The sequence below is a fragment of the Lutzomyia longipalpis genome, chromosome 1 (genome assembly GCF_024334085.1).
Source record: "Lutzomyia longipalpis isolate SR_M1_2022 chromosome 1, ASM2433408v1".
Classification (NCBI taxonomy): domain Eukaryota; kingdom Metazoa; phylum Arthropoda; class Insecta; order Diptera; family Psychodidae; genus Lutzomyia; species Lutzomyia longipalpis.
The window spans coordinates 18,536,642-18,561,415 of NC_074707.1; the positions used below are offsets into that span (position 1 = coordinate 18,536,642).

The following is a 24,774-nucleotide window of genomic DNA, read 5'->3' on the forward strand; positions in this document are numbered from 1 at the left end:
AGAGCAGTTGCGGAATCATGTAGTAAGAGAGTCAATTTTCTGCGAGCTGTTTGTGGTCTTAGGTGGGGTGCACATCCATCCGTCTTAAGGACACTGTACGTGACGACGATAAGATCTGTCATGGAATATGGATCGCTGGTCTTCAGAACAGCTGCCAATTCACATATGATGAAACTGTATAGAATACAGTGGAGATCTTTGCGAATCTGCTTGGGACTTATGACTTCCACACACACAGGTTGTCTGGAAGTAATTGCGGGTATTTGCCCTTTGGATCTCAGATTTATAGTCGTAGCTGAAAGATTTCTAATCAGGTCATCTGACAGACATGCACGATTGTGGCAAGACTTGAGGTATATCAAGCTAAACTGCCCGAAAAGTCCATTTACCGAACTCTTGAAATGGCTAGAAGAAATTGGTTGGAGTGAGAACAACGTTCAGACCTACGATAGCCTGCAATTTAGTACCGACCGACCACAATTCCAATTCAGTACTATAGTCTGGGAACAGCTGCGAGGTTTTCCTAAAGATATGTGGCAGATCTATGCAAATGGATTTGTCAGAAATGCGCTGTTTTCGCTCAATAGCGAAATGTCTCACATTATTTACACAGATGGGTCTAAAACCCAACAAGGCGTTGCTTCAGCGTTGTGGGACGAGACGTTTAGCTTTGGTGAAGCTAGAACTTTGAGTCGCTGCTCATCAGTATTTACGGCCGAACTTGTAGCAATTAAAATGGCATTGGAAAGAGCTCTCACTATAAATGGAAATTTTCTAAAAGTGATTATCCTGAGTGATTCGTTATCGAGTCTTCAGAAAATTGAAAGCCGCTGGTCTTTGCGATCTCAAGCAGATATTGCAAGTGAGATACTGAGGATAATTGGGGAAATTAATAGCATGGGCAAAGAAGTAATTTTCATGTGGGTACCCTCTCATGTGGGGGTATCTGGCAATGAAAAAGTAGACCTGCTAGCAAGATCGGCTACTGGCAATAATGTTGAAGATTCGGTGTGTCGTAGAAAAGAAGATTTCTTTAAATCTATCAAAGAGGACTGTATGTTGCAGTGGAATGTGTATTGGCAAAACGAGGACCGAGGTCGGTTGTGTTTTTCAATACTCCCGTCTTGTAAACTCACACCGTGGTTTCACAAACTAAGGGGTATCAATAGAGAAGGCTTATGCTTTATCAACAGAATCATCTCAAATCATTACAGACTAAATGCACATTTATGTCGTATAAATATTGTTCCAAGTCTTAATTGTGATACATGCAATGTTCCGGAAGATGTAGATCATGTCCTATTCTATTGCAATAGATATAGGGAGGGTAGAACCGAACTTATTGCATCAGGCCGTACAATGGGATGCGATAACTATAGTAGAGATATTATTGCTTGTTGCTTGGAGGCGAAGAGCCCGAACCCCCTAGTTGCGATCATTACATTCCTAAGAAGGAATCAGATCTCAATATAATGTAAATACGTGGATTGTTATAGGCCGATCAAAGTGTTTTTTTTTTCTTGTTTTGTTGTGTTGTTGTCTTAATATGTTTACTTTTATATCTTTAAGTTACCGCGCGGTCATTGATAAACTACGGTTTCATAGACCTATCTGGGTTATAGGGTGGGATATTAATAAAAAAAAAATAAATTTGCATAATTGCTGCGAAAATGAGCCATGTCCCCGTTTACAAGGGCGCGCACTATTGAAGAAGAAGTGCACAGTCGCGTTCGGGCAAAACAAAAAAAAAGTTTTGCAAATAAGCAGTAAATGGGGGGATTCTCCAAACGCCACAAGGCTGTAGTTTGTGAGAGAAATTAATTTATTTTTGGCACTTCAATCATCAGGGAATTCTGCAGAAAAAAAAAACGAAGAGCTATGCCATTCAATCATCGTATAATAAAAAAGAAGATGAATGAATAGAGGAGATTTGGGCAATTCTGACCCTGATTCTGAATTTGATATTTAAAATTTATTTGTTAGGCAAATATAATATTTTTTCTATAGGTACCTTTTTTATGAAAGGAGTTAATTCAGTTACGTTAAGCGTTACGATCAAACGAATAAATGGGATCTTGCGTAGTATACTGTAGAGGGTAGAAAAAGACTCAGAAATCGCCAAACAAAACCATTTTTCGATGGGATCGTCTAGGAAAGAAGAGCAAGAAACGTCTTAAAAATGCAGCTAATGACGTCATTATTGTAGTTTTCGTTCTTTTTGTCGTTTTGGCCCTTTAAACTTTATGCTCATCCCGCTCATCCTTAATCTCGTAAGGAATCCAACGGATGGAATGACGCGAAAACAATTTTTAGGGGTTTCTTTGGGCTCAAAAAACACATTTTTGGCCAAAACTCTGATTTTTTAATTTTTGGATTTTCGTTCTTCCTGATTCTGTGAGTCCTGCACAATAGTGACGTAATTAATTGTATTTTCGGGTATATCTTTGTCACTTTTGTTAATCAGTTTAAAATATTAAGTCTGTTTGAAAATTCTTTTTTGATCATAACTCAAGATTTGGCATATTCTGATTGTTTACTGGAACGTGAATTTGACTACAATCCTAATCCGTATATCGATGAATAAACTCCTTTTCTTTCTAATTTTTCTTAAGATTTTTTTTTAATTCTCAAATTTCTACTTATTATTCTTAAACTTAGAATTTATTTTCAAAAATGTTTCCATTTTCTACTATATTCTAATTACTTTTCATAATTTTGAGAATACATATGTACCTATATTGATAATGTTTTCAGAACATTGAAAATATAATTTTGCCAAAGTCTTGCAAATTAATAAATTATTTTACAGTTTTTAACCAAAATTTGATAATATTTTATCAAGATTGACTTTTATCTAAACATTTCTGAAGATTAAAGCAAAATGGGTCAAATTATGTTAAAGTCAGATAAGAATTTATTTAAGAAAAAACTCATTTCCGAGTATAATAACACGTAGTTTTTACTGATTATTTTCCTATATTTACTTTTCTGGTTTTTCCAATCAGAAACGAATTCTCAAACATTGCTCTCAATGTGATCTGTGACTCACCTCTCACTCTCTCTGCTCAAAACTCCATAATTACGTACTTTTATCTCTTATCTCCCCTGAAAGGTTTTTTATTTTCATGAAATGGAGCTAAGTAAAAACATCGTATAAACTTTTAATAAATTTATTTTCCTCCTAGAAAGTTACAATAATACAATAAACTTGCTGTAAATTACAAACTTAAATTGTATAAGGAAGTGGGCACTAAAATGTACTTTTTTTCTCACTTAAACACTATATATATTCTTCATTAACTTTCAATTGCAATTTTCTCTCTTGCTGGCATTCTGAAGGGCAACTCATTGAGCAACTTTTATTCCCCCTTCTTCTATGGCAACTTCAAAAAAGGGATTTGCATTTTTGAGATATTCTTTTTCTTCCCAAATATTTTATTTAAAAAAATGATATGCTGCAAGTTTTGCAAGTTTTATTCCACCTCCCAAGGTACTCTTCTTCTCTCCTTTCAAACTTAATGTTATTGTCTTAATTTCGTTGCAATTCCTTTGGGAAGAAAATATCTCATTTGAGAATTTTCTTTTCTTTTGCCCTTCGTGCCGCTGAGAGAGATTAAGAGATTTATTAAGAATTTTAGGAGAGGGTTTTTGGGTCAAAAGGGAACGAATAATGAATATTTGTTGTAATTTGTCTCTCTTATGTGTGCAAAAGGGTGTATTCTCAAGGGGATTCTCCTACACTTCCACCTTGTACGGAGATCCGGGGATGTGATCGTCACCCCATTTAATGATTGCAATGTAGTCCCCACGTTCGCGCACCACGTAGTTCACTGTGTACGTATTTCTGCCGGTGTGCTTTATGTAGACCTCTTCGCAGGGTCCTTTAGGTCCGTAGATACCCACAAACAGAATATTATTGCCTGAAAATTCATGAGAGAACAAAAAACACATTTGAAGTGATTCCCCAAGAATTAAGTTGCATGTGACATCGCGTGCAACTCACCAGCATCAGTTGCATTGATCGTAAATTGATTCTGTTTGCCCAGGTAGGCTTTCTTCAGACCCATTCCCTTTGATTGGACCTTCGTTGCGTCCGAACGGAAGACAGGCATAAGGGGGACATGAGCTTTGTTGCCTTTTGAAAATTTTGGCACAGTATCCACAATCACGGAGGACGTCTCCTGGGCACCTTCTTCTGCGAGCTTATCACCTGGAGGAAGGAAGAGAAAAGGAAATAAGCCTCAAAATCACATTTAAATAAATTCCCATCAGATTCTCTCACCTGTGCAGGTGATCTTGAAAGGTGATCCCACAATGTGCATATTGTTGTATTTGATGGACATGTAGTAGTCACCTGGGAGGAGTGGGGTGTAGCGCACTTTGTAGCCCTCATCGACTTCCGTGCAGTCCATGGACACCTTGGAGGGCCCGTCAATTGTCACGGCGAGTGATCCAGCACCGGCATTGCACGTGTCAATAATGAGATCCGTCTTCACGCCTGTTTTAACTTCTTGCAATCCATTCCCGGACGCATGCACAGCAGCCGGATCAGCAACATCTTTGCCCACCTTGATGCGGAAAGGTGATCCCGGGATGTGGACACCGTTGAATTTGCAATGAATAGCATGGATACCATTTTCACGTGGATAGAATCGCACCGAGTACGTATCTTGGTCAATGAGTTGAATGAAACAGTCGTCAGATTGGTTGGATGGTGCGAGAATTTTAGCATCAAGCTCTCCCTTTGCCCCATTCTTCCGGACAATAAATTGCGCCGGGATGTCCGCTTGGATGTTTCCCTGTGGGAATTGCGCCACTTCGAGCTTATGCGCCTCCCCCATGGCTGGTGAGATGTACACTTTGTAGGGTGAATCAGGGATGTGGCGATCGTTGAACTTGAGTCCCACGCGATACTCCCCAGGCTCACTCACAACGTACGACACATCGCACGAGCCATCCTTGCGATCCTTAAACTCAATCTCCGCCTTACTCGGCCCCTCTACGGAGATCGCAAGAGCCCCACCACCAGCTTCCCGTGTCCACACATTGAACTCCGACGGGATACCAACTTCACCGCGCTCCAAACCAGCACCACCAGCCTTCACCAAATGTGACCCAGAATCACGTAGGGGACCCACAGTGAATTGGAAGGGAGATCCAGGGATGTGCATGTCCTTGTACCGCACCGACACCGTGTGCACACCCAATTCCTTGGGGACAAAGTGCACGGAGTAGAGTCCATCCTCAACCTCCTGAATCATTGCATCCTCCGTCACATTGCTGGGGGATGTAACAGTGGACGTGAGGTCGAAGGATGTAATCCCAGGCATTTTGAAGGTCAATTTGCATTGACTTCCAACCTCGGTGATTGGTACTGCATCCCTCTGTCGTTGAATCTTCTCACGCTGCCTGTTGCTACCCTCGCCAGTCACCTGCACAAAAATAACTTATTTTAATCATTCTAGTTTAAATTAGAACAAAAGAAAGGCTTTACCTTGACCGTGAATGGTGATCCTGTGACATGATGATCGGCAAATTTGAGATTAACAATGTAGAATCCAGGCTCTGTGGGTTTGTAGCTGATATTCAGTGTCCCATCGTCCTTGTCATTGCACTGAATCTCCGCCTTACTGGGTCCCTCAATGGACAACGACAACCCCCCGAAGCCGGCATTGCGTGTATCGACGGCAAAGTAATTTTCCACGTGAGTCTTGCCCTCCTTAAGCCCATTCCCAGTCACAACGACCTTCTTGGCATCACCCACTTCGCGTTCGCACACATTCACTTTGAACGGGCTGTTTGTTATGTGCTTCCCCATACGCTTCACAGACACCGTGTGCTCACCCGTCTCACGTGGTGTGAAGGAGATTCCAATATTTCCCGTGGGCAGGCGCTTGAGGAAGCACGGCTCCTCGAGGCCACTCGGTGCCTGAATGGAGGCATTGAGGGCACGCAAGTCGGCGTCTGTAATTGTGCCCGGGAGTGTAACTTCTGAGCACGAACCGACGGAGATTTGATTGCGTTTGCGCCCCTCGCCGGTGATCTTGGCAAAGAATGGGGATCCCTTGATGTTCTTATCGCCGAAACGGACAGAAATCTTATATTCCCCTGGGGCTGTTGGCAAGTACGACACGGACACGGTGCCATCTTTATTGTCATGGTACGTAATGTCCGCCTTACTGGGACCCTCAACGGCCAATGAGAGCCCCCCAGCTCCGGCACCCTTTGTTGAGATTGTGAAATTGCACGGTTCCCCACTGACGCCGTGCACGAGACCCGGACCGTAGGCTGTCACGTAGCCAGACGTGATGGAGTCCACGTGGAATTTAAAGGGACTCCCCTGAACATGCTCACCGTTGTATTTAACAGCCAACTCATGGATACCCTCTTCGCGTGGATCATACTTGATGGATACTGTGCCATCGCGATTGTCCTCAATCGATGGCTTATCCACATTTCCAGACGGCATTTTCACTTCGGCTGCAGAGGGAAAATTGTGAAAAATTCTCTGTTATTTAATGATAAAATTTTTAGGGGCTTAAAATACGAATTATTCTTAAGAAAAATGGAATTTAAATAGCCAATTTTTATACGAACTTCCCGGATATATGTTGCAGAAAGTTGTAGAATATTATTTAGTGTATTAAAAAAAATCTATTCTGATTATTTTGCAATATTTTAATTAAGCTTGAAAATCAATTAAAGATAATTTTCAGAATTTTTAATGTCAAAGCAATGGAAACGCATGGTATGACCCGGCGCCTCCATCATTATTGAATCAAGTTTCTTCTGTAAGGAAATGGGAACGACTGGTAAAGATCGAAGGCATTATTTATTTGGCTATTTATCTGTCTTAACAAGGCGCCTCCACTACCATATTATGCTCATTTTACACTGAAAAAGCAACTTTTTGTCATTACCAGGCGCTTCCACCTCAAACAATTTTTCATTTTAAATAAAATTGAGATTTATTTAGTTTAATTAGTAATTCTAGACATTGTAGATTGAAGATTTGACTCAATCCTTAAAGGTTATAGAAAAGCTTAAATCGAGAAGCTTATTTTATCCTCGCGACGAATGTGAATTAAATTCTAGAGCTTTCAAAATTGCATGAAAGCCTTAATCTTGTATGCAATTCGATTTATATTTAATTAGAAAAAAAATACAAAAGTTTAGGAAACAAAATTGGAGAAACGTTAATTACCAATCTCTAAGATTCTCTGGCAAATGTCTTGAGAATTTTGGCAAATATTCCGTGTAATTAGATGCCCCTTAAGCTTAAATCTCATTCACAAAAATTAATCGAAATAATTAAAAAATATTTCAGAACAATTTAATCGTTTCATTAACAAAATCAAATATCTTTAAACTAATTTTAAAAAAAATATATAAAGAAAACTACCAAAAAACCAACAAGAAAATCTTTTTCGACTAACGAAGAGTTTTCATGCTTACAGAAGACCGATCTACCGCCTACGCCTTTCAATGAATTTAAGCATACATTTATGATTGATCACCACCATGCAGATTTCTTCTATACTCCCTCACATATAGCCCAGAAAGCTTCCTTCTCACTCCGGCAAATATTCTCCAATGTGGGGTTATATATATGAGATTTTCTCTCACAACATCTTATGGTATATATATGTAGGTACCTACGAATGCTAAAAGAATACGCGTTGATTTCGAGAGATGGCAAGCGACAGAACATAAATTTAGATCATTGGGTCACATTTAGTTCAACATCGTGTACCATTCAGTTCCAGTCCCCGCCAATCGAGCTTCAGCCTCTCCCGCGCAAACGTCCCGTGAATGCCCATTTTAATCTTATTTTTGAACATCGGCCCATGATTTTCAATCAAGGATGATCGAGCGAGAGCACACTCCCACCAATTTTCTTGAGACGTTTTTCGTGGAAAATGCAACATTTTTTTTGTAAGACAGATAATGAATTTTATATATTTTCTCTGATCTCTTTTTTTTTTAATTCTTTTGGGAGTTTCTTTGGGAAAAGTGAGTCATAGCATCGAGACAATTTGGGAAATTTGGAAAATCTCAACATTTAAGAGACTTTGACTCATTCTTACCTTAAAATAGGAATAAAGCTTAAAATTAAACTTCCTTTTTAGCAATTTTGAGGAAAAGTTTTAACAGTTTTTTTGAGAAAAAAAAACTTCAAAATGTTTTTTATCTAATTCTAATTTAAAACAAGAATAATTCAATAGAGAAATGTTTGAGAAGCTTTTACCTTTATGGGTGTGAATTGTATAATTGGAAATAATCGTGGAGAAGGGTTCAGATTCACTTCCATTCACTGATTTCTTGAGATTTTCAGGAAATTCATGCTCATGGAGGAAGACAACATTATTTTCCGGTCTGTCGTATTCCGAAAAGGTCATATGGCGATAGAAGTCTCTAAAGAGAACACTATATTCCTCCCATGTTGCTTCTTTTTGCTCCTCTTCCTCGTCTCTACCCCACATTATATTGTTCTCCAAAATAAAAAAAACTAAACTACACTTCCGTTTTTTTTTTTTGCACAAAACTTTTCCTTTTTTGCCTGATTCTCCACTAAACACTCTCCCCTGCGTCCTTTCTTCCTTTCTCTGTTTTTCTATCAAGTCCCTTCACGCCACCTTTAGATCTCAACACTTTTGATCGTGGCAAAGTCACAAATTGATATGAAGAGATTTTGAATTAATTGAGAAACCTCTGACAAATTTTCTTCTCACACAAGATCTCTTTTTTTTTCCTTCACACCAGAAATGCGCATCCACCCAGGAGATGATCCCCAATTAGTGAGTGAATCCAATTTTAGATTTTTCCTAAATATTCCAATTTGTGTCATTTTATATGTGACAAATTAACATTTTTATGTTCATAACGAATTTCCAACAACTGTTGAGGATTTTTTGGATATAAGTTCACCTAAAAAAAGATTAGGATCTCACGGTGAAAAAATATGAAAGAGTTTTTCTTTAAAAAAAAAAAAGAAGGAAAAATGAGAAATTTCATTCAGTGGTTTCGCAATTTTTAATCAAAATTATAAAATATTTTTTTTAAAAACACTTAAAAAAAACTCGAGTGATTCAGGAAATGAAAAAAAAAGAAAACTCGTAAGGAGAAGAAGAGTGGAAAATTTGCACAAACTTGAAACTGGACACTTTTGAGGACTCACTCCTTTGGAGCGTCCACTCGATCGCACCGTCGAGTTAAAAGTGAGGAAATCCCAATGTGTCCACGAACTGATATTTTGTCACGCACACGCCAAAAAGAAAATGAGACACGATCGTGGCTCTCAAAAAGATATGATTTGCCGAATGGGACACAACTTCTAGGTGAGATCACACGATCAGCTCAATCGGCAGCCTCCAGGGTGTCCAAGAAGGTATATTTTTATTCATCGAATAAAATTGCTTCTTTTCATGTCGATTTATATGTGCCAAATCCCCCCACACCCCGCAAAAAACCAACATCCCAATACATCATCACATCCACCAAAACCCAATCACACCCTCGCCACATGCAAACATACCTACATACATATATGTATGTATATTCATTCGATCGTCAAACAGATTACACGGGCAGTAAATTCATAATTCAAACCATGCGGCACGCATGATCATTTTATCTCGCATGACGAGGAGTGAAGAAGGAAATTATGAGCAGAGAGACGACTAGTAAGCAAATTAGCTCATTTGCTGTGGGAAATTCACTGTAACGATCGCGATTGGAACGTATAAGTTGTCGCTATTAGTGGTGCAATCTCCCAAAAACGATCACAAGGATAGAAAATCAAATCTCTAAATTTTTTTGTGCTTTTACATTTCCTCATTGAGTTGGTTTTAATTACTTTTCTTTAGCTTGTAAATTAATATAGGGAAATCTTTATGAAAAGATCAGTAATGAAAGGATCAAGCTTTTATTTGTAAAGAACTTGAGGATCGTTGCATTTTCTTTCTAGGAATATTCATAAATTTTCTTTAACAAAAATATTCAAATTGAATGATCTTTTGAAGAAAACCGCATAATGAAGTAAAAAACCATTACGAAAGTTTTTCAGTAATCTCGTCATGCCACCAATGACCTTAGAATATCATGATCTTTTCATTTTTGTTCCTTGAATTACAAAAGCAAAAAGTTCCTTAAAATCTAAAATTAGGGATCAACTAAATGTTTAAAAAATAAATTTCCGATCAATAAAAAATACCTTTTGGGCATTTAAATGTCCTCAGATAGATCCCGTAGGTCAGCAAGTTAGGGTAATAAAAATAAAGGAAGATCGAATTCCGCGTATTTTAATTTAATTTGATTTTATTCTGCATTTATGAAAAAAAAATATAGGATTCTTGCAATTTAAGAAATTTTGTAAAAATCTTTAAAAAGTTTTCATCAAATCTATTGATTAGCGAATGAAAATTGAATAAAAATTAATCATTAAAAGATTTAAAAATTTATTATGGAATATCAATTCAAGAGAACTGAAAGCTGAGTTCTTCCAGGGGCGTCAGCACAATATTAAATAAAATTTCTAGCAACTAAAAAAGACAAACAGAAGCATTGAAAGCTCCAGCTAAATTTAAAGGATTATATTGTAATGATTCAACGATTCTTAGTTGATGCTCGCAGCCAGAAGAAAATAATATCCTATTCTCATTAATTACTTAGCTTTAGCCTTTGTTAAATTAATGTAAATATGATTCTCTTAAATTATAATTAATCATAAGAAGGTTAACATAAGATTCTTTTGGAGAGAATATTCAATAAAAATTTAGATATACAAATTTTTGTTAATAGATAAAGCGCTTCTTCTTCAAATAAACCTTCAAGTAAATTTTGCACATCCCTCAAATTTAGCTTCATTTTGCGCAAAACAGCTGTCGATTAATTTTCATGAGACGTACATCGTAATCATCTCATTGCATGATACAGTGCAGATTGCGTCCAATAAGAAAAATATTGCGCGCGTGAAAATATGATGCGACCTCTTCAAATGAAAAACATTATTTGTACAGCAGAAAATTCATCCAATTTGCACCGCAGAGATAACATGCAGTAGAATTTTGAGGACTCGCTCCGTATGACAATTTACATATTTAATGATGCTTTTATCGAAATTCTTCAGCTATTCAAGGCTAAAGTATGTTGTATGTAATCTAATTTTGCTTCATTAGCACCCAAATACATTCGTAAAGGAAGGAAAATTTAAAGGAATATTTCACAGAGCACTTTTCAGTGTCAATATTCTCCTTCTTCTGTGTCTTTCAAAGTGGCTAAAAATTAAATATATGTACATATGTATGTATATACATATGTATCTCTCAGAGCTAATTTTCCTCCAACACACAAATTTCCACACGTACAAAATATACTGATGATTAACGACTAAGAAATTTTTGTGGCCAATTAATAACCAGAAACGTCAATGATCAAGACATGGTGAGGAATTCGCGGGACGAAATTTTCCCTCTCCTTAGTCTACCTCGCGCAGTGACGAATTTTGGTTAAATATTCATTTTCTGATTCCAAAATAGAAAATCTGAAGTTTTCATGCTGTGTGCAAGTTCAATGTGAAACCTCTATACAAATATTTTCTCAACAACATTAATATTTTTAATAAAAAAAATTCTAACATGCAGGTATGTTTTAATTAAATTCCAATGAAATTGTAACATTTCGTCCTCCATTAACAAAAAGATAAAATCAAATAAAATGTCGCATAAAAATGTTGATAAATTATAACCAAGTGGAAAATATGTTATAATTTGAAATGATCATTTAATTTCGGATCGTTCGCAATATGCAAATTCTTCGAAATTCACCTCTGAAATTCCACAACTCTTAAATCAACATCATTTTACATATTTTTCCTCTCGAGTGATTTTTTCTCTATATTGATAATTTTATGCGAAAAAAAATTATGGGCCCATAAATTCTCTTTTTCTCTTTGCCAAACTTTACCACAAAATATAACCGGAGATAAATTAATTAAAATTAATTTTATAAACATTGAAATGGTTTTATCATTTCATGCGAAAGTCATTATTTTTTTTTTCAATCTAAGGGGTTCATTTGTAGTTTTTCTGTAATTTAAAATAGATCAGTTGAATGTATTAAATCAATGAAAATCGTAACCTTATGAAAAAAAAAATTCTTTGTGGTAGAAAATTAATTCTTATTATAATGGATTTTCTTTCAATTCAACGACGAAAATTTGAAAAAGTCACCAAAGAATTTTGAGAATTTTGTAATTGTATCCCTACAGATCGAGAAATATTCTTTCCGATTTTATACTTAATTTTCAACCTAAAGAATAGCATTGAATGCCTTAAGAATTCTTTAAGAATTGGTTGAATTGGAAAGAGCTTTGATTATCTAAAAATTTTCAAAGCTTACAAAGACATAAAACAAAGAAAGAAAATCAGCTCGTTGTATAGGGCATTCAGTGTATGGATCAATTGAAAAGAAAAGAAGCAAAAATTGTTGGAGGAATTATAAATCTCATGAAAATTTTCTTGGCACCCAATTCCCATTCCCCAGGCAGGACTAATGAAATATATCTGCTTTTAACATACAGAAATCTGACGGGAGAATATAATTCTTCTTATGTTCTGTTCTACAAATCCACTTTCCTTCAAAATGCAATTTTATCGTCACATCTAAAAGATTCTTGCATATAGTATAAACAAGCACTCTTCAAGTAGACAATTTAATGAATGAACTGATGCACTCCTTGAGGAAAATTTACAAACTCATCATGTGAAATTAATGGGAGGAAAGTGGAAAATAAAGTCACTTGATTGTACCGTAAATTAACCTGAATTGTTGGAATTATTTTGGATTTCTTGTACATGTGTCAATTTAACATGCTATTTTTATTAACATACATGTTTTTATGCGCGTAGGTATGTATGTTATTTTTACGAGCAAATAGCGTTTATTTAATATAATAGTATCCCAGTTAAAAAAAAATAATTAAAATTGTTTAATTCAAAAGGCTTTAAAGTGTATTTATGTGTGAAATATTAAGCTAACAAAATTAGCTAATTAACAAGTGAATTTATTAGAAAACTTCCTGTTGTATTTTATTTTCATTCTCATCCCTTATTCGTGTCACATTTCAACGCAAATTCTCACTAGTTGAACATGAATGTTTGCAATTTAAAAGCAAGCATTTAATGCGATAAATACAAACATAATTCCTTTGATGACAGTGTTTATAGAAAACCCCCAGGACCACGAGAATAAATAATGTATAAAATTATGCTTAGAAACAACAACGACAAAAAATACACGACGCATATCTTAATCATCGCCACACAACGCACTGTGTCACTGTCTTCCTTGTACTATATACAAATTATTAAATAAAATTGGTGTGACAAAATTTTGACAGTTTTCTGGATGAAAACCAAATGCTGTTTAAATTGCAACGCGACATGAGAATTGCATTTTCATTGCGTAAAATAGAGCTACACTGTAGGAGTATGTTTATGGAAGATAAAATTAAGTGACTCTTTTCGCTAACTCCTCAATGTACATAGATACCTCCATTCAATATCTATCCTATTTTAGCTACTCTCTATGTACCAAGAAAATCCATGTTCTTGCCCCAACGGAATTTCCCGCCATTCACTATGATGCGCCTCATACCGGAAGAAAAGTTATTTTATTTTCAATTTTTATCATCTTCTCATAGGTCAGTGATCTTGTTCTTTTGCAAAAGCAAACACACGCGCCTTGAGAGAGAAATTGTCTGCTGAATATCTCGCTGAATGACTCTTCACCAAAATGAAATGTATAGCTGATTGATATGATGAAAAGTTAATTGACTTAATCATTAAGCATTTCTTTCAATATGCTGATAATTTTCATTTTTTTCGAAAAAAAAATCTTGCGAGTTTTTTTTACCAATCAATCTTCGGTCATTCTTTCGAAAATCATTATGAAATATTTTGGCAAAACAACAAAAGACGTGTAGTAATTTATTAGTGGCACAAAGTGGGTAATAAATCAAGGGGGTTGTCTGCAAATTTCTCGTGTGTCATATGATAATCTTACAAACATATCATCCTGTAAGACACACACACTTTTTCTTTCTTACTGAGAAAATTTATGTTAATGAAGCATAGAGAAGAATTTCATACTCTCCTCATATTTTGCAGACAAAGCTTAGCATATTTCCACCATATCACAAATAACATCCGATAAAATAGTTTTTTCGAAATATAGCCTACAGAATTATTTGATCTTAAACTTCTTAGAATATCAGATGAATTCAATTAAAAAAGTATTGAACTTTCATTCATTCAAAAAAGGATTTAAATTCATCAAATTACTTGATAACTCCCTGCCTAAGAAATAAAAATTGAATTAAATAAAAATCTATCCGTATTTTCCCTTCTCAGAATCTTTACAGTTGAACCCAAAAATATACCAAATCAAAAAAAAAAGAGAAAAGAAAATTCACCGCGAAATCTTACAATAAAAGAAAAGATTAGGTACTCACCTATGACGTTTCCACCTGTGCTAGGAAGTGGTAGTTTATCAAGTGCGATTGTTCTAAATTTGCTAGTGGTAATAGCACTGGTTGCTTCACTTTTTCCGTTGACGGCGTGTACAGTTTTCTCTTCAATCTGCGCATATGAAATTTTGAAATAGAAAATATAGAGAACAAGTAAGTACATATAGCCATTTTATATTGCCCCGTAAATTCCATTTTAGCACTACACACCTGTTCACTTGATGATTTTTGCACAAATTTTGTAGTCTGTGACTGTTCAATGGATTGCTGATGATGGCTAGTGGTTGTGGTGATGCTGCCTTGTTGGATGCTCTCAACAGCCTGGGTGTGGACATAAAAGATAAAATTAAGTAATTAGACACATTAAGTCTGTACAATATATCTAATATATTCCTCCAACAATCACGCTGTCAGTCTATGCTGACAACAACACTCATAAATTCACAAAATGTCTCATACGTGGATTTTTCATGTGCGATGTCTACGAGGAGAACCATACAACACCCCTCAACTAATCACTTACAAATCGATCTTGATGGGAAACACATGATCCACACACCATCAAGAGAAGAAGGATTTGGCAAGAATGGAAAGAGAAATTAGCTTCATCGCCACACAAGACACATACTATACACACAACATGCAGTATGTTCAATTTTCAAATATTGCTTTTCATCGAGAAAAAAAATAATAAACAAATTTCCACCATGAGTCAAGCATTTCTTCAATCTAATAAAATTCAGGCGCAAATCTCAACCACATCAACCGCACACACGCTCTTATTAGTTATTTATAAAGGCCCAATATAGGTGCTTTCCCCCAAAATTCATCTCACATTCTCACCCACAGCCTCCATGTGAGCGGAAATTCATCGGATATTTTATTCATCTACAATGTTATTAATATTTTCTCTATGAACAAACTAAATGCACTATGACAGTTAAATGTTGTAACCGCAATTTAGAAATATCTCAAGAATTTATTTTAATACAAGAATTTATTTTAATATTAAACCCCAACATTGAATTCCAATTTTTTTTGGTAAAGGAGTTATTATTGAGTCTTATAAATTTTCTTCTCTGCAGGATTAAAGAATAAGAAAAACGTTTTATTAAACATTCTCCTAATTTTTCAAATTAAAAAAGGAAAAATTAAGAATTAATCAAGATTTTTCTTTAGAATTTTTGATATATTCTTTCCCTGAACATTTAAAAGAAATCATAAAAAAATTAGCAGCTATTGTAAAAACTTTTGTAGATAAGACTTGCCAGAAAATAAAAGATTCTAAAGAATGCTCGTATATCATAATAACTATATTAAAACTTTTTGAGAGATTCTGCACGAATTTCCTTATTTTTCTATAAAAAGAAATAAACGTATTGGATGCAAGGCGTTACCATTATTAAAAATTTTACTATATACATAAATTATAAAATAGGTATAGAAGGGTATTCTACATAGTTCTGTTGTGTTTTAAGCTCCTATAAGATTTATTTTGCGGCTTGTGTGACAACACTTTAAAAATAGAAAAACTTTATGGGTGGGTTTTAGTAAAAAGCAGGCATCACTTGTTTTGCCACTGCCCCACATAAAGAATTCTGGGGGGAATGAAACGCAAGAATTGTTCAAAAAATTTCACTCAATCGGCCTTCTGTCCAATAGAACTTTCACCTTTCCATCTCACTCAAATGACTTCCACGATCTCTTAGGTCAATCGTAAAATAAAAGAAGCATATCATTTGTCCAACATAATAGCCAAGAAAAATCCATTGAAATTCCTCAAGAAAATTCTTCTAAATTTTACAACATAAAAATAGAGTGACTAAACAGAAATTATGAGGAGAGGAGAGAAGATTTAAAAGTTGACTATGAGGGAAAGTAAACTGTCAGCTGGGGCAGTAATAAATGTTTATTTGGTCACCACATATTCTTTTTTATCGTCCAACCACCCGCGAAACATAACAAAACTCCTGCCAATGTGCTCACAAACGGGAATTACCATCTCTCATTGATGATTTATTAGCAAAAGAATTAGAAAAAAAGCCTCAACTGTTGAAATTTGCTCTTAAGAGCATCCACACATATCCCGAGTCATAAAATTTTTACAAAAAAATACAGAAAAATGTCTGAGTCACTTTTATCTTTCTCACATTAATAAGTATCAAAAACACTTGCCTTTTTTCACATTTTGAAGAAAAAAAAATCTCCGTAAAAATAGCCAAAAATATATACAATATACAGGACAAACGGCGTTCATCCATTTTTTTTTACAACATATGAGCGAGGAAACTTAAATCTGTCGTCGCTTTTAATCAATTTATGAAAATTGGGAGCACTTCAAAATTGGATTCTGTTCTTCCTTCCCATGAATGAAACATCATATAAAACATTCTCCAACATAAAGCTCTGAGGAGTTTTTTTTTTCAATTTAAAAAGAATGCAAGGAGATTGTAAATTATGCTTAATGAACTCAGACTAAAAAAAAACTTTAAAAAGTTTTGAATCTCCTAATTGTAAAAAAAAGTATAAAGATTTTTGCCACTTTAACTTTTTTTTTTTTGAAAAGAGTTGTACCAAAAATAATTTTTTGTTTTTAATTAAAAAATTTGAAAAGCAACGGACAGCTATAGGTCCTTTTAGATCAGAATTAACGTGCTGAGAAAAGATTCCTCAATAAAATTTAAGGAATTGAAATTGAAAATTTACTGAAGGTTTTAGAGGTGATCAAGATGACCTTAAAAACTTTATTAAGTGCTTAAAACTTATTGATCTCTTTCTCTTTTTTTTTCTTTAGAGTGAAAACTGCTCTTACATTATTTTACATTAAAAATTAAATTTAAAGAAATCATTTCCGAAGAAATTCCAGTCAAAAGTATTTTTATTTGTTGCATAAATTGCAATTAGGTCGCATTGGGAGTTTTTCACTTTTAACAGGTCACCTAAAATTTTCATTGGATAGATTTGCACGCACATAATACACAATCTTTATACTTAATGACACAACTTTGAAAATTAATATGTTTCGCATTGAAATCGTCTGCACTAAAAATACACTTGCAGGGAAAAGTTAATGATTTTTTTTTTCAAATTGTAGGTAAATTAAATTAAATTTTATATAATATCTTAATGAAAATGTTAGTCTTTTCTCACAGAACATTTTCCAATTGAAAAATTTTTGGAATATTCTTTTTTTTTGTTTAGAATTTTTTCATTTAACTCACCTCACATGCAAATTTAAATACAATAAATCACTGGATGAATTGGTTGGAACATAAAATAAACTCTGAATAGTTTTCCGTTTAGTCAGGAAAGCAAGGCACCTGTACGATATATTTTACAAAAGAAAAAAAAACTTCCAAAATATTATAATGAAATATTTCTTTTTCTTCTGAGAGAACTTTTTCACCTCGACTTTTTCCTCCACTCCACTCACCAATATGGGGAGCGAGAAGCTTTTTAAGCAACCGGAAAGTGAGCACGGAGCTACTGGCTTTTCTCGCCAAATTTGCTACTGCCCGGATCGGCTACTCACTACAAAATACAAAAGTTTTGAATTGATCCCCGCCACGATGTGCAGGAGAATCCGAAGTATTCTCGATTTTGATTCTGTGACACCATCACACACCGTGGAGGACAACACAACTCCCCCCTCGTGATCATTTTCGTGATCCACTTGAGAGTGAGTGAAAGAGATCGCACACATATACCCTGGCATCAATGTGAGGAGTATTTTTCCTATATAATCTTCCTCCTCAAGTTTGTCTCGCAATCAACATCGCCAAGAATTCTCTCTCCGTCAATGCTCATTCAGATGCAAGATTCGCCTGCTGCCTTATGCCATCGGTGTGTGAGGGCGGTGGCTCAGCCAGCATCTTCGATCATCACGCGTCTCCCGGAGACGACGAATTTAGTGACGATGCTTTCGTGTCGCAAAATTAATACTGTGGACCATTTATTTGGTCACAAACATTGAGAAAACAAATTTTCAGCTTAGTGATTCGCGAAGAAGTTCCTTGGACGAGGGAGAAGGGGGCGGTTGTCTTTACAACATACTTACAGAAGCACGATCCGCATATGTATGATAGTTTTTTTCCTTCCCCTCCCATTTGCCCAATATCTTAAGCTACATAGGTAGGTACATTTAATGAGTCATTTAGCATGAAATGACCCGTCCCTTATTCACTTTATAATTGTTTTTAAAGTTGGATTCGTGTTGAGAATTTTTGTACAAATCTTTTAATTAATTTACACGAATTATAATAATTAATTAGAACAAGATCTTTGTTTGTAAGAACGTCTTTTTCATGGCATTATCATGCTTCAGATTATTAAGTAATTAGTAATTATTGAATTGAATTATTCTTCCTTTTCCAAACTGTTTAGATTCATTGAATTCTCGAAGGAATCCATCAAAAAAATCTATAAAATTGAATTTTAAGAAGAAACTTTGAGAAGCCCTGCGCATTCCTTCATCAACGAAAATCTCTCTCATAAAATAATCACATGATGCTGCTCTCTCCATGGCACTACGACGGTGCCAAGTACAAAAATTCTCACACGATACCAACAAAATATTTCACCACTCTGTCCAACATTTTATCGTCCAATCACTCACGAATCACGTACACGAGAGATTTTCCACACCAGTCTACCCAAAAGTTCCCCGCAGTTTGCACAATTTTTTAAGCATAAATGGAACCTACCTTTAAAATAATTTCCCCCTGCCTTATTTATATATACATAGTCTAGTGCAATTACACAAAATACAGCCATCCACTCTGCATTTATAGTTATAGATAAAAAAAAATTTAATCATATTATTTTGCTGCTTGTATTATACAACATACGCCAACATAATTAAAATGTAGTATACAAAAAAAATCAATTTAAAATTATTGCAATAAAAGAGTGTTATTGTTTATATTTTCAAAAACTCCGCTCAACTACTCCAATAAACTGCGCTTTTGTTCATCAACTAAAAATAAGCATTTTGTGTTATTCTTCTCACGCATTGATACTTTTTTTAAAGTTTGCTCGAGAATTTCGAAAGAGGCGAAAAAAAATGGATTAATTGTTTTGAGTGTTTTGAAAGAAGTGAGAAAGAAAAAAAATCCAAATGACAAAAATACACGAGATTAGGAAGGAGAAAATAAAACATAAAAATAAATTTCGTTAAAAATAAAAGGAAAAGAGAAAGTGGTCATGCATCACATGCTTAGCATTTTTTTCATCAAATTCTCGTGATTCTTCTTCAATTTTACTGTGCTAGAGAAAAGAAAAAGAATTTAATTATAAAAAAAATAATTAAGATAATGAAGAATAAAGTTGATTTTATGAATTCACCGCCACCGAGAGTTTTTTTTAACATTTTTATTTTTATTGCAATAATTTACATTTTAATTTTATTCAAGAATCCTTCTTATGCTATATTCTAATGAAATCTCATATTAATGCAAATTCTCTACTACATTAAAAGTTTTTTTTACTACTCTATTGACGTATATTGCATAATTTTATTGCACTCAAAATATTATGATTGATTGAGGATAAAAAGGAGAAAGGGGAGAGAGGTGAAAAAAAAAGAATTAGTAAGATTGCACTACCTTAATTGAAAAACTGCCATTTGGGATATTCTGTCCGCCGAATTTGATGTCCAAATCATAATCTCCCGGATCACTGAGGACGTAGAAGATGTCGAAGAAACCATCCTTCTCCAGAATATCAATATCCACATCGCTACAAGAAAAAAATAAATAAATCGAAATTATGCTTTTTATTCATGAAATCTCCTTAAGCTTTTTATCTCACCTTCCGGTGTGTGATCGAATTTTGCACGTAACAGCCCCAATTCCGGCTTCTCTCGCATCCACCGGAATGTGATTCTTCGCACCGAGTTCCTGCTTCTTCACAATGGGTTCGGGAATTTTGCACTTCTTCGCCTCACCCGTTGGATGTGCTTGAAGCAAGAATGGCGATCCAATCACATCTTTCCCTCCGTACTTAATGCTCACATTGTATGGTCCACATTCATCTGGCACAAAAGTCACAGCATACGTTCCATCCTCAATCTCCTCCATTTTTGGCACAAGAGACTTCCCCTGTGGATTCTTTATCGATACATTGATGTCCGCCTGACCTGCTTCTTTTGTCTCAATCTGAAACTTGGCCGGCAAGGAAGCAGGTAGCTCCTTCTTCTGTGTATCCCCGGATACTTTCACATTCTTTGTATCGAATTTCGGGAAGACAGTCACAACGAAGGGACTAAAATAATAATCAATCAATTCTGGATTCCTTCCTAAAAGATTCTCAATTTACCATCAAAAAATATTTTCTCACCTGCAAGGCACTTCTTGGTCGGTAAATTTAACACTGGCAGTAAGATTTGTTCCCTCTTTTGGTGGAACAAAGTGAACAGCATAAATTCCATTGCCCTTATCCTCCACTGTAACATTCTCCAACTGCTTCCCATCGGATGCATTGAGTTTCACAGCAATCCTTCCGGGGCCAGCCTCAGCAACGTCGACTAGAAAATGTGTTGGAACCCCTTCGCGTACTTCCCCATGCTCAATGCCCGGTCCATAGACTTTCACCTTGCTGGGATCCACAGATTCTTCGACGAGCGCCTTAAAGGGCGAGCCAGGGATGTGTTTATCTGCAAATCTTATGGTTATATCGTACTCCCCAGGCTCAGTGGGAGTATATTCCACATCACACGACCCATCGCGATTATCCACGCAAGACATTTTTGCCTCTGATGGACCCTCAATGGCCAGGGAAAGTCCCCCGGTGCCAGCACCACGAGTTTCCACGGTAAAATTGCTGGGTTTATTGGTGAAACCCTTCTCGAGTCCTGGCCCATAGGCCCTGCATCGACTCGGATCGCAACCACTCTTCACGTGCACCACGAAAGGTGATCCAGGGATCGGGACATTGTCGTAGAGAAGCTCAATTGTGTGCCTGCCAGCCTCAAAGGGTGTATACATAATCTGGAACGTATCACTCGTATTCCCATGAACAATTTTGCTCGGCAAAATATTTCCACGTGGATCAAAGACAGAGCATACGAGCTTCTTTGCATCAACATCAGCACCAACTTTGCTCATATCAACGGTGAAGTCCGTTCCAGCATTCATGATGACACCTGGATAGAAGGAACAATCCATTAATTCTCTCACAAAGACTCGATTGAATTCATTCCACAAACGAAAAAAAAGAAACGTGTTATCCAATTAGCCATATTAGGTATCAAGGCAGAGGAGAACATCAACACAAAAACAACAAAATCAATCCAAAAGCAATTATCTCTGGGTAAAGAGGCACTAACGGAAGCTATAAGGAGATAAAACATCCATCAAGTCCTGAGCACTCCAGTTTACCATGAGGTTGTATCCCAATGCCAGATACTTTGATCTTGTTGAGATTCGGCTGTGGCAGGATGATGGCCTGAAAGGGTGAGCCACGAATGTGTTGATCATTGAACGTGATGTTGACGCTGTAGTCGCCAATTTCTGTGGGTAGGTACGCCACGTTGCACGTGCCATCGCCATTGTCCCGACAATTGATGGCAGCCTCACATGGACCCTCCACCGTTACGCCCAATCCTCCCTGACCAGCACCTCTCGTGTCAATCATAAATTCTGCTGGTTGACCCACAATTCCACGCTCGAGACCAGGTCCACTGGCGGTAACCTTCTTCGAATCACTACCCGAGAGACACTGCAGGTGGAACGGGTGTGCTGTGATGGGCGTCCCACCGAAGCTCACACTCAGGAGATACTCTCCCAGCTGTGTTGGTGTGAAATTCACAAGGAATCCCTCAGCTGTTGGAATCACGTGTGCCTTCACGCGACTCCCGGAAGGACTTGTGATCGTTACAGCTAAATCAGCTCTGCCAATACCTTCCGACAAGATCACACGGAATTGCTGCAAGCTATTCACCGGAGCAGCTAACAATCACAATTTAGTTAACCACCACCTTTCTAATTTTTATATTTTTACTTAAGAAATGCCCCCAAAAAGGCCTTTTCAGCAGTTTCCCATAAATCTAAATCTTATTTTAATTATTTTACTCAAAAAAAATACTAACTTGGTTCTAATCCATCAACCTTGATTTTGGACACATCCACAGCTTGGCTGACAAACACCTTTGGCGATAGGGGCACCTTAAGTCCTCCATAAGTTAAATTTGTCGTATAAGATCCCGTCAGGAGCGGCGTAACTTCAACAGCATACGTATTATCTTCGTTGTCAAGAATTCTCACGGGAACATCCATTTTTGTCTCATCGTGCGTAATATTTACTTTAAGTTCACCATCTCCTGCATTTCTTGCATCAACGTTGAAGTGAGTTGGGACATTGGGTTTCACTCCAGGCTCAAGCCATGGTCCCATTATTTCGACTTTGCTGGGATCAAGAGGATCACTCACGTACACACGATAGGGAGAGTTTGGTGTGGCTACAGAGCCATAATTTACTGTAAAAGATTTTGTTTATTTAATTGATATAAAAATAAATTTAAAAAAAGAATTAATTACCTTCAACTGTGTGTGGCAAATTGGATTTCGGAGTGTAAGAGCAAGATTTTGTGCCATCGGGTTTGTCTTTGATCGCCACGGGCACTGGTGTTCCATTGGAATCTTGCGCTTTAACTTCAAGTGGAGCTGATCCAGCTTTTCGGGCATCCACTGTGAATTCCGTAGGTTGATTTGTAACCACACCGTTCTTCTGCAATCCAGGACCGAAGGATTTAACTTGATTCGGCTGAAAGTCTGCCTTGGGGATGATTTGTGCAATATGAGGACTCTTTGGGATATCCTCGGAATCACATAGAATATGCACAGCATATTCTCCAGGAGCAGTTGGGTAGTACTTAACCAGAGCCGATCCGTCCCCATTGTCCGTACACTCAATTTCAGCTTGAGATGGGCCAGCCACACTGAACCCTAGTGCTCCCGTTTCTCCATTAGTCTCCACCACAAAGGCAGCAGGATGCCCGACAATTCCACCCGTTAATCCGGGACCATAGGCGACGATTGTTGAACTCTTATGGGGACCCACCATAACTTCAAAGGGAGATTTTGGGATTTCCTGCCCATTGTATGTCACCATTACAACGTAACGTCCTTCCTTTTTGGGGAAATAGGCACACTCGTACGTAATTGGATTGACCTTCTTAACGGTGACGTTCTCATTAACACCACCCGGTCCAATAATCCGTACTTCCGGTGTTCCTTCCCCAGCACCTTCTGTGTAAATTTTAAAATCACCCACATCCCCAACTCTTACACCTGTCGGCTGCAGGCCACGTCCACTGGCACGTACCTTTCTTGCATCAGACACTGCAAACAGAAGTTAATGTGACATCAAACAAAAAAGTGATGGCGCGAAGATGATGAATGTCGCGGCACTTACCTGGCGCAACACGAACGCCAAAGGGGCTATTCTTAATGGCTTTGCCGGCATAGAAAATGTTAACGGAGTGCAAACCAACTTGCCCCGACATGTATTCGCATCTCCACACATCCGGAGATGTTTGTCTCACTTTGGCCGGAACTGTGGTCTTGTGCCCAGCTGGATCGAGAATTATCACCTCAGGCACCCCACGACCGGCATCCTTGGTGAAGATATCAAAGAACGTAGGACGATTGACGCTCACACCATCAGGTTGCAACCCAGGACCACTTGCTGTGACTTTCGACGCATCCCCTGCATGTCCCTCCACGCGTACCTCATACGGACTCTTCGGGATGTCGCGTCCGGAATATTTTACAAACACCTTATGGGGACCCTCGACCTTTGGCACATACGACACGGAGTATGTGAGATTTTTGTCATTATTGTACCGACAATCAGCCTTCTCAGACGTTCCATTGGGTGCCACAACAGTCACATCCACAACACCCTTGCCTGCCGAAAAGGTCTCCACTGTGAAATTGGCTGGTGCACCAACAACAGGCCCAACTGGTTCAATTCCCGGGCCATATGCCCGAACTCTGAAAAAATTCATCATGATCATAAAAAAATCATTCCATCCATTTTTATCCACAAATGCGCTCTATGTATATCAGCATTAAGTGCTCAATTTCAAATACTGCAATTATCAACAACTAAATTAACTATTAAAATAAAAGAAAAATTAACACACATTGAACGTGGAGTTTTTTCTGTTTTTTTCTCACTCTATATCTTTTCTCTTTCTCTCTAGTTTTGTATGTGTTCTTTTATTTTTCTTTTCAAAGCATCTTTAA

General features: G+C 36.7%; 1 protein-coding gene across 14 annotated transcripts in view; it reads right to left on the reverse strand.

The window, feature by feature from the left end:
• Nucleotides 1-3,148: 3,148 nt before the first annotated feature.
• The window catches only part of LOC129795414 (filamin-A), a 33,196-nt gene continuing 11,570 nt past the window's right edge, over nucleotides 3,149-24,774 (reverse strand). For 5 of the 14 annotated variants that reach the window (XM_055836692.1, XM_055836664.1, XM_055836658.1 and 2 more), the window contains 13 exons: nucleotides 23,939-24,519; nucleotides 23,062-23,865; nucleotides 22,614-23,000; nucleotides 21,904-22,473; nucleotides 20,864-21,668; nucleotides 20,336-20,788; nucleotides 20,131-20,263; nucleotides 14,738-14,848; nucleotides 14,513-14,639; nucleotides 5,495-6,480; nucleotides 4,283-5,432; nucleotides 4,004-4,210; nucleotides 3,149-3,920 (listed from right to left, as the gene is read on the reverse strand). In XM_055836692.1, coding sequence (XP_055692667.1) covers nucleotides 3,736-3,920; nucleotides 4,004-4,210; nucleotides 4,283-5,432; nucleotides 5,495-6,480; nucleotides 14,513-14,639; nucleotides 14,738-14,848; nucleotides 20,131-20,263; nucleotides 20,336-20,788; nucleotides 20,864-21,668; nucleotides 21,904-22,473; nucleotides 22,614-23,000; nucleotides 23,062-23,865; nucleotides 23,939-24,519 — 6,499 coding nt within the window. In that variant the 3' untranslated portion in view covers nucleotides 3,149-3,735. Of the gene's footprint in view, nucleotides 3,921-4,003; nucleotides 4,211-4,282; nucleotides 5,433-5,494; nucleotides 6,481-8,248; nucleotides 8,929-9,150; nucleotides 9,276-14,512; nucleotides 14,640-14,737; nucleotides 14,849-17,748; nucleotides 17,870-17,933; nucleotides 18,062-20,130; nucleotides 20,264-20,335; nucleotides 20,789-20,863; nucleotides 21,669-21,903; nucleotides 22,474-22,613; nucleotides 23,001-23,061; nucleotides 23,866-23,938; nucleotides 24,520-24,774 lie in introns of those variants that run through there. The other 9 variants (XM_055836712.1, XM_055836702.1, XM_055836754.1 and 6 more) reach the window with 8 other exon arrangements.